The sequence below is a fragment of the Ptychodera flava genome, chromosome 12 (assembly GCF_041260155.1).
Source record: "Ptychodera flava strain L36383 chromosome 12, AS_Pfla_20210202, whole genome shotgun sequence".
In the NCBI taxonomy this organism is placed as follows: domain Eukaryota; kingdom Metazoa; phylum Hemichordata; class Enteropneusta; family Ptychoderidae; genus Ptychodera; species Ptychodera flava.
In genome coordinates this window covers 41,365,250-41,375,478 of record NC_091939.1, presented here as the reverse complement: position 1 = coordinate 41,375,478, position 10,229 = coordinate 41,365,250, and the positions used below count along the sequence as shown (strand labels likewise).

General features: G+C 38.1%; 1 protein-coding gene across 1 annotated transcript; it reads left to right on the top strand.

Annotated features, from left to right (window-relative positions):
* Positions 1-8,725: 8,725 nt before the first annotated feature.
* Positions 8,726-9,919, top strand: LOC139146317 (piggyBac transposable element-derived protein 4-like). The gene has a single exon (XM_070717724.1). The coding sequence runs from the start codon at positions 8,726-8,728 to the stop codon at positions 9,917-9,919; it is 1,194 nt and encodes a 397-aa protein (XP_070573825.1).
* Positions 9,920-10,229: the final 310 nt, after the last annotated feature.

Sequence of the window (10,229 nt, the reverse complement as noted above, 5' to 3'; positions counted from 1 at the left end):
GAACAATTAACAATTAGTCCGATAGTATCACTTTTCGTAGCGTTGCAGTGTTCATCTGGGAACGCAGCAAGCTTAATTACATATGAATTTAGGACAAACTCGATAACAGTAATTACTGCTGACATCATTGTTTTCGCCAGCTGAAGCCATTTGCTGTAGCGACATGCCAAAAAGAAAGGCTCCAAAATTGGCGGTTTTCTGCGATTTATTTTATTTTCCTCAGACTTTTTCTTTGAACAACTGTCATTCCCAGTCGACATTATCATTAGGTAACAAAATATGCCCGTGTTTAGGTTAATGCACGTTTAATTATCAAACATGGTGGCGTCAAAGTAGCAAAACAGGTTTTTGCGTTTTTCTTGAATTCAATGTGTGAATGAGATAGCCTTTTTTGGCACCTCGTCAATTCGCACTCACAAACACTAGCTGCTTGAAATTCACACTGTCCATTGGAAACATAGTGAACTCAAAATCCGTGTCTGGGATTTCCTTTATATGCTTTGTTTTTTGTTATGGGCTCTTTAAGGTGTTAGACTAAGGTGCTTTTCAAGGAATTGTAATTTTCACACCATATAATTTGAATGGAGCCGCCGAGAACAAATCTAAGACGCGGATTTTAAGGATATTTTCAAGGCTTGTCAATGAACAAATTTCAACTGGAAAGCTGGCAGCGTGCTCGCTAAAGGGGGGAAATCCGTTTTTCGGAAGTTCGGCAAAACGCTTGTCACTTGACTCTTATGCAAATAATGACCATGTACTGTACTCGGTAGGATAGCTCTATATCAGGGCTTTCAGAAAATATATACTTTAATTTGGGTTTGGGACGTCTTCAATTCAGAAAAAATAAAAATCTGAAAGTGTCTAAAAGGTATATTTATCATCCTTAATGCTTGTAGGAAACAGAAGCTTCTGATCTTGAAATCAGTCTTTTGTGTGAAGCAGCTAGGATATTGCTTAGTTACACAGAACTTTGGCAAGCATTAGGACTCATAAACAGGCATATCATGGATGTTTATTCGTTGGTTAGATATTTGTCTGCATATAGCGCCCTAAGACTGCATACTTTGAATTTCGTGCAGATTTCATAATAAAAAGCATGTCTCTATCTAACTGTCTGGCATTCATTAACAAAATAACATTTGGGAATATCTTTCAGTCAAGATATGTACAAGGGCCACAGTCAGTAACATTTTGCTATATTTTCAATGTATTTTTGGATTGGCATTTAATCAACTACAGATTCTTGTTCTACTCCATGTGGTGTCCTTAATCCTGGTATTATGATGTGTACACATCCTGCACATGTATAATGGCCATTGTTATTGTTCAAAATAATTGAATTCAAATCCAGACTTGAATTCAATTTTAGACAATAACAAATCTAGATGTTTACCCATGGGTTGTGTTAAGATGTTCAATACTGAGCATTATATCACATGTTTTGGTGAGTTGAACAAGGAAGCGCAGTATATACACAGAACAAGAATACTGAAGAATAGCCAAAAGCTTCAGATAATGGAGCTCTAAGTCCAAATGTGTTTACAGTTTGTATGGTAGAGATTTTGAAATAAGTTGTTTGATAAAATACCTATCATATTATAGCACTAATCTGATATTGATCATGATGTGTGATGGTTGTAACATGACCATGTCACACAGCCATTGCAAATGTACATAAATATTACATGTGAATCACACATGCTTATAATATGAATTAAAATATATGCATGCATATTGTTTTGAAAGTGAATCTGTATTTTTATTGATAAAAATAATCTCCAAAAAATGGATTTTTAAAAAATTAATACATTGATCAAAATAGTTTCCCCATTAAAATTGACCAGGAACATGTACAATTTATGGATCAAATTTTCATTCAGAATTTTTATTTTTAAAATTTTCAGGAAGACAGTCTTTTCAAAGTTTCATTTTCTTTCTCATACAAATTTAACTCTCTGTAATAGTTTCTGTAATTTAAGTTCAAGTTTGTCCTAAAAGCCATATTTTGAGCTGAACTAGTAACACCGATACATATTGTTTTAACAGGCTGAAAACCTACAGAAACTAAAACTTTCTCAAGTCGGAGTTGTTGCTAGTCTGTCCAGAGCTGATTGATGAAGCTGCATTGGTGGCACAAAAACATCTCCTACTGACTTGTTTGGCCAGATGTCACAACATCTTCAGTGTTGCAAGGAAATTAACAGACGCTGAGACAGAAACCTTGAGTAAGTTAAGAATATTGCCCCACTCCTGTGTGTAATTAGTTGTCATCACATTTTTTAAATGAAGCATGCACTTGCTATATCGCCAGCTTCCTTGTGTAAAGTGATGTCAATGATTTTTAAAGGAAAGAAATTGTCAAGAGATTAAACTTTTACAAATAAGTTCTTTTGTTCTTGAAACATCAGGCATACAGTTTTATGCAAAATTGAGAATATTTCTGTCGGCCATACAATCATGTATTAGTCTAAGTGTTATTTAAATGTGTTCTTTTATATCCTCTCAAGTACCAGTATTGCAGATATTTTCGGCTATATGTGGACAATGTTCCCAGGAGTCAACATCACAGCAAAACTGCACATGCGTGAGGAACATGTTCTTCCTTAATTAGGGGCCCAAGCCCCGTAGGGGGCTTGGCCCCTAGTGTATTTGTAGCAGTTCAATATTCTCCTTTTTCTTCTTCTTCTTCCCTTTTTATGCCATCTGCGTTGCACGCAGCCTTTTTAAACTTTCAGGGCTTATAAAGCCCACTAAGTTCTAGTGCATATGACTCTATATTGGGTCATGTGACCTTGCTGCTAACTTGGATTAAAATTTTCTATTCTGCCTAATTTACAAAAAAATTGACCAATCAAAACGCTGTGAACAACTTTTGTAAAACATAGTACTGAGATGCCACATGCCAAATTTCAGGTTCATTGACCTTGCTGTTTTTGAGAAGATTTTTAAGTGATTAAATTGATATTTTTCCACAATTTTTCGGTTGACCTTGAATGACCTTTGACCTACTTTCACATATCATGGCTCCTGTTCAAAAACCGTTTCACCAAATGAAACAATTTTACACATGGGTAAAACTCAAAGACGATATTTCTTAACTTTGTTACCATGCCGACTGGTCACATGACCCAGCAGTTATCTTCATTGAAACTTTTAATTTCATCTCATTTGCATACAAATAAATCAATCAAAGTATTGTTAACAACATTTGTAGACCATAGGCCAAGGCTCCTTATTACCACATTTCAAGGTCATAGGCCATTTCGATTTTGAGAACAAAAGTTTTAAAGCATTATTTTCACATTTTTCAATGACCTTTGACCCATGCTATACCCATGCAGCTAAACTATGGCAATGGCTTTACCTGAGCAATGTAAGAGTCTGGGAGGCTTGAACATTGACCAGTAGAGGACCAAATTCAAGACTAAAATTTTGGGATGCCCTCTGACTTTTGACCCTGGCAAAATAGTGTACCTCTTTAATTATGTACATATCTAATAATAAGGTTCCAATTGGAGAAGGAGGTCTGATTTTCGGTACGTAGAGATAACTGTGGACTACAAATTTGTTGACAAAATGTCACATGACCCCAATGACCTTTGACCTCAAATATACATATATGTCCATAACTCAGTAACCACAAGTGCTACCCGCTTCATATTTGGTATGATAAGAGACCTTACGATGGCATATCCTGTACTACATTAATTATGCACATATCTAATCCGGTCTGACCAATACAGATAGCAGTCTGATATTTGGTACATAATGATAAGTATGGAACACAATTTTTTTTGATAAAATGTCACATGACCCCAATGACCTTTGACCTCAAATATACATGTATGTCCATAACTCAGTAACCACAAGTGCTACCCACTTCATATTTTGTATGATGGGCGACTTTATGATGGCACATCATGTACCTCATTAGTTATGTGCATATCTAATTCTGGGCTGACCATGAGAGCTAGAGGTCTGATTTTAGATACATAGGGATAACTATGGAATACAATTTTTTTGACAAAACGTCACATGACCCCGATGACCTTTGACCTCATATATGCATATATGTCCATAACTCAGTAACCACAAGTGCTACCCGCTTCATATTTGGTATCATGGGAGACTTTATGATGGCACATCCTGCGCCTCATTAAGTATGTGCATATCTAATTCTGGGCCCTCAAATAGTGATCGAGGTCTGATTTTCGGTAAAATAGGGATAAGTATGGACTAAATTTTCTGAGACAAAATGTCACATGAGCATGATGACCTTTGACCTCACATATACACATTTATCCATAACTCAGTAACTACAAGTGCTACCCTCTTCATATTTGGTATGATGGGAGACTTTATGATGGCACATCTTTTCACTCATTAAATATGTGCATACCTAATTATGGGCTGACCAATAGCGATAGAGGTCTGATTTTTGGTACAAAGGGATAACTATGGAATACAATTTTTAGCTCACATTTGGTATACCAATGTGAGGTTATCGTATAAGCTGAATCAGTTCATTTGCATACCATTTGCATGTCTGTATGTATGTATGTATGTATGTATGTATGTATGTATGTATGTATGTATGTATGTATGTATGTATGTATGTATGTATGTCCGTCCACATCAAAAACTCCTAAACCGCAGCACCTACTGTCTTAGTATTTGGTGTACAGGTGCACCTAGGGGTGGAGATGTGAATTTGTTCAAATGAACTTGTCAGTGTCAAAAATATGCAAATGAGGGGAAAAAAGGAAAAACCCTGCAAAGTGCTAAAACTCTGTAATCGTTGGTCAGATTGGGTTGAAACTTCGCATGCAGGTTCCTGTAGGTATTCTACATTAGGTGTGTAAAAATTGGGATGAAATTTGCATGTTTCTATTTTTGGGGTAATTTTTTTCAGTTTTTAGTCAAAAAATCTTTTTCTCTGAAACTACTTGTCCGATTGCTTTGAAAGTTGGTATACATGTTCCTCAGGATGACCTCAGTCAAGTTTATACAAATTGAATTGAAATTTTCATATTTGTAATTTTGGGGCAATTTTCCGAATTTTTGGTCAAAATTTTTTATCCAAAAACTACTAATCTAATAGCTTTGATATTTGGTATACAGATGCCAAGGGATGGCAATAGTTGGATATATGGAAATTGTCCAGAAATATGCAAATTTGTATTTTTAAGACAATTTTGTCATTTTTGGTCAAGAAAACATTTTTTTAAAACATTTTGTCATTTTTGGTCAAGAAAACTTGTTCTCAAAAACTACTTGTCTGATAGCTTTGTAATTTGGTATAATAGACATCAAATCAGGTCCAATAATCGTTATCATTCAAGGTAACTAAGAAATTTACCAGGTCCAAGGAACATATTGAAAATGACAAAGGCAATGGGGTCATTTTGAACCACAAAATAGTGGTGGTACCAGGTGTCCGGAATGGGTAAGCGTACCCTGCCAGCTAGCCGCACCCGTCAAGATTGACCCAAAGCGACAAATCCATTGTTATTTGGTGAATTCACCAAATTACTTTTGTGAGTCAAATTTGGTATCACTAACTTTTGAGCTAATAGGCTGTGTCTAACTCGAAAGTCTTCATATGAATTGCATGCTCTACTGTATCTAAGAAGTTGTGAAATAAACACACCATAAGCTGGAGATGATGGTATATTGCTCGACAAAAAGGGAAAGTTTATGATTTCAAAATTGAAATCGTCTCTTTTGTCATACAGCTTAGTATATAGTGTATTTTGTCTAATTTCAAACAATAAGTCTAGGTATGAAGCCGAGTCCACACTTTCAGTTGTTTCTTTTATTTCTAAATCATCTGGGTCCTGAAGGATGTTATCTTCTGCTCAAAGTGTTGGGAAACCCCAAATTTGTAATTTTTCTCAGTCTGTGACCTTAAATGACCTATATCAATCCAGGATATGTTGTGAGACCGTGGTTAAAGCTGTGAACATAATTTTGTCATATTTGGTATCAATTTGTAGTGAAATTGATCCAGAAAACAAACCTGAGTTTATTTTTTCATTTTGGACCAATGTTTACAACTTTTCTATGTAAGACACACAAGAACTGATAAGAAATTTTGATCCAGTATAATTCCCGATGTCATAATCACCCCCACAGTGGAAGGCATTTCACCATCTGCAACTAACTTAAGTGCTGTTTACATTCCAATGACAGCACTGATAACATTTAAAAATCCCCAAGGTTGTGAATAACTCACCTACTGTACATTTCCCCACTCTCTCACCTTTTCTTTTTGTCAAGCCTGCTCTGGCTGACTTTTTTATTGCCATTTGCTAATGTATGTAGGATTTGCTTGTCCATTGATGTAGAAGTTGGTATGCATGTTTCTAAAGTTTACCTCCAGTACCTATGTTGAAGACCTTATTTGCTTTTTTTGTCAGTGTTTTGCCCAGAGTGCGTTCTTGCGTCTTTTGACGCAAAATTAGCAACAATGTCCCGCAAAAATACCGGACATGGGTCACAGGGACGCACTAAAATCAGGGCTAGAATTGTAAGTCCAGCGTCCACAGAGAGACTACTTTTTTAGCTACCAAATTACATACTTGATAGCCCATACAGTTATTGCTTCTCTATTGAGACAATGAAACATTTAAAATTTAGTCTATTTTTTTCGTCACAATGTAAACACTATTGGAAGATCAGTCTGTTACAGTCTACGATTCATGGTATGAGCAAGGCGATGTGCGTCCGCTGGGCCCTGCAGCCTTGGGGACAGACTCAAATAGCACTGTTCACTGTTACAGGTTTGTTACTAAATATAGCTGTACGCGCGCGACATTGGACACGCAGCTTGAAATGCGGACAAATATTATCAATGTTACATACAAGGCCGTTTTTGCAGCTTGTACTTTGAGTCGTGAATACGCCTTTTAGTATTCATTGTTACACTAGCAGTTGCCTACTAAGATGTGTTTTCGTTGTTTTTGCATGCGTAATTTTCAAAAGCATAATCTAAAAATGCAGACAAATATTTATTTTTGTATATTAATGAGAGAACAGTGACATAAACTGTGAACATGCAGCCCTATACCAAGCCACGTACGATCCCGATAACCAGACAATGATTTCGAAAGTGGAAGGCTTGTAAAAAGAACAACAAACTCTTCACAAAGCAAATTTTATTGACCACCAACTTTGAATGAAACGTTTACTTGTGATTATATGTACCGGTATAGTGAAGTGCGGAGAATCAAATTTTCAGTCACTATACTAACCCGGGCACATGGCATCAAACGGAATTGACTGTACGTGTATTTTGGTGTACTGGAAGCTCTTGACTTCACCTAAAAATATCATCAACCCCACAATTTTGTTGAAAAATAATCGCAATCATACCAATCCATAATCCAATAACACTAGGTCAAAATTTGCAAGACAATAGTTGTAAACATAGACACAAAACAGCACAGAACAGACAGTAAATAGACGGTACACAAACAAAGTCAAATTCATGAAAGAAAGATATATGGACCTCTGGCCAAAAGACCAAGAAGTGATGTCAGGTGTTTCGAAAATAGTAAGCGCATCCTGCCCCACATGTGGCACCCGCCATATATCAATCTGTAAGTCAGATAGGTAGTGGTCACTAACTAAGGCCCCATGTCACCGATGCCATCAGTGATCATTTGTCGAAGAGAGATATCGTATTTAACGATATCTAACTATATCCCTGACTATATCCCTGACTTTCAAAGTAGTAATTTGCCTTAAATTTCCCCAGAAGGAATCTCATACAACTCTCCGATCGTCTGCAAGCCAGAGAGATGGAGGTCACTATGCTGAATTCCGTATATAGTCAAGACCCCCTAGCTCGATTGTAGCTGATCTTAACAAGAACCACCTAGCTTGTCAAAACAGCTTTATGGCAATGTGCTATCATGAGGGGGTCATGAGGATCAAGGAGTTCTCTCAGATATTTGTGTTTTCAAACTATCTTTTTGCAATTTTCAGGGAAAATTGTCAGTCATTGGAGCAATTACAAAAAAGAAGAGAACTTTATAGCAGTAATGAAAAAACCCCAGGTTACAATGTGCATCAAACTGTTGTCTTCAACCACTCCTAGTTCTGGAGTCATAAGTGTAATGAAACATCTTCTTTATTTCTGTTAAACACATGTAACGCAGTAACTGGCAAGAATCCCAATAAAAGAAAAATACGCATGAAATTGATTTTATCATGATGATGTCTTTTTTTTACAATTCAAAATTGTAAATACAACTGGTTAACACTGCGGCGACTGCTTCCTTTCTACTAAGGTTTGCACGACCTCGCTCAGCCGTCGGATCGCGCGAACATCTGGTTTTTATCAATAACCAGACGATCGGTTCTCTCGAGAACGATCCATGAAATATTGGGCAAAGTGAGAAAATACCTCAATGTGTAGCAACCTGGGGTGTTCGTTATTTACATATCAAAGAAAAAATGCATTTCATGAATTTATTATCTGAATAGAATCATGAAATACATATGAAAAATGAAGTGCGAGTGAATGTTATTTGTCATCGGCAGTGTTTACTGTTTCTCTGCCTGGGAAACATGCGTCCGTTCGTGTGACCTCAAAGTGTTTACACTGTACGCAAACATTAGAAATTTTAGACGGCACATCTGTTGCCGCTGACGTCAAACATTGGTTCGTAAAGCTCATCTCTTTCTCTCGCTTGTATATTACAGGCAGTGAGAAGCCATGATGCAACAAGAAATAGAGCGTAGACAGGAATACTACGAAACGAGTATTGCCGGTGGTACCGTGAACAGACCATACACAGACCTACGAACTGGTAATTTCGATCTTTTACCGGAGTTCATTGGTCCAGAGCCGGGGCTTATCAACCCGCTGCCAGACGATGCTTCAGAAGTCGAATGGTTTTTGCAAATATTCGACGAGGATCTGATAAGATTCATTACCCGATGCACTAATCATTACGCTAGACAGAGGAGAAGGGCAAATGCCAGGGAACGGCAAAGATCGGCCTGGACACCGACGACAGTTGTCGAAATTAGAGCATTCATTGGAGTGATGGTGCTGTTTGGAATTTGCTGGCAGCCTGAAATCCAGCTGTATTGGTCGGACCATGTTTGCTTCGGTCATAATTTTGTCAAGAGAACTTTTTCCCGTGATCGCTTCAAGCTACTGATGCGATATTTATACTACAGCACACAGCCCTACTGTGCTCGTAACACAGCCATGTATACAGCCCAAAAAATAAGTGAGAAACGGGATAGGATGTTGAAAGTACGAAATGTCATTGATCGAGTGAATGCAAACAGCCGAATGCACCGGAGCCCGATGTGCGAACTGGCAATCGACGAAGGAGTCATCCCCTACCGGGGCCGCACAAAGAATGTTCTCTACAATCCAGCAAAACCGCACAAATATGGAATGAGAGTTTACACTCTCAGTGAGTCCGCCACGGGTTACATTTTCAATGACGAAGTCCATCAACCTGTCGCTGATAACTGTCATCACCCGCTTGATCCCGATGCTGCAGACGACCCCCGAGTTTTCAGGGGAAATAGACCTGGGAAAGTTGTTTCCCGGCTGATTCGACCTTACTATGAGTTAGGACATCATGTCATTATGGACTCATATTACACTTCTGCCCCGTTGTTTGACCATCTCTACGTGCATAATATTGCTGCCACGGGAACCTGCAGAATGTACACCTTAGGCTTACCCGATGAAGTAAAGAATGCCAAAAACTATGATCCACAAGTCGTACCGCCTGATGCTGACGACGAAGAGCGATGGCCACGTGGTAGTTTCTCGGTATTTCAAGACGGCGCAATGACAGTATGTGCCTGGAAAGACACAAAAATGGTGAAATTTATGAATACGGCAGTCTCTGCACGGAGACCGAATCGAGCGCTAGTGAGGCGCTGATGTAAAGATAAAAGAACCGGTGCTTTTGAACGAATTGAAGTACTATGCCCGAACGTTGCTGTAATGTACAATCAGTACTTCAGAGGTGTTGACTTGACCGATCAACAGCTGGCTTACTACACGCCTGGTCGATCATCGCCACGGTGGCACAGAGCTGTGTTTTACCACGAGCTGAACAAGGCACTCATAAACGCTTTCCACAACATGGCATCAGTTCATGGATACGGTCAAAGTTGATCGAGATACAGACGTCAGCTCATGTTTCGCGCCCAAGTAGCAAAACAGCTGATCGGTAATTTCTCATCTCGGC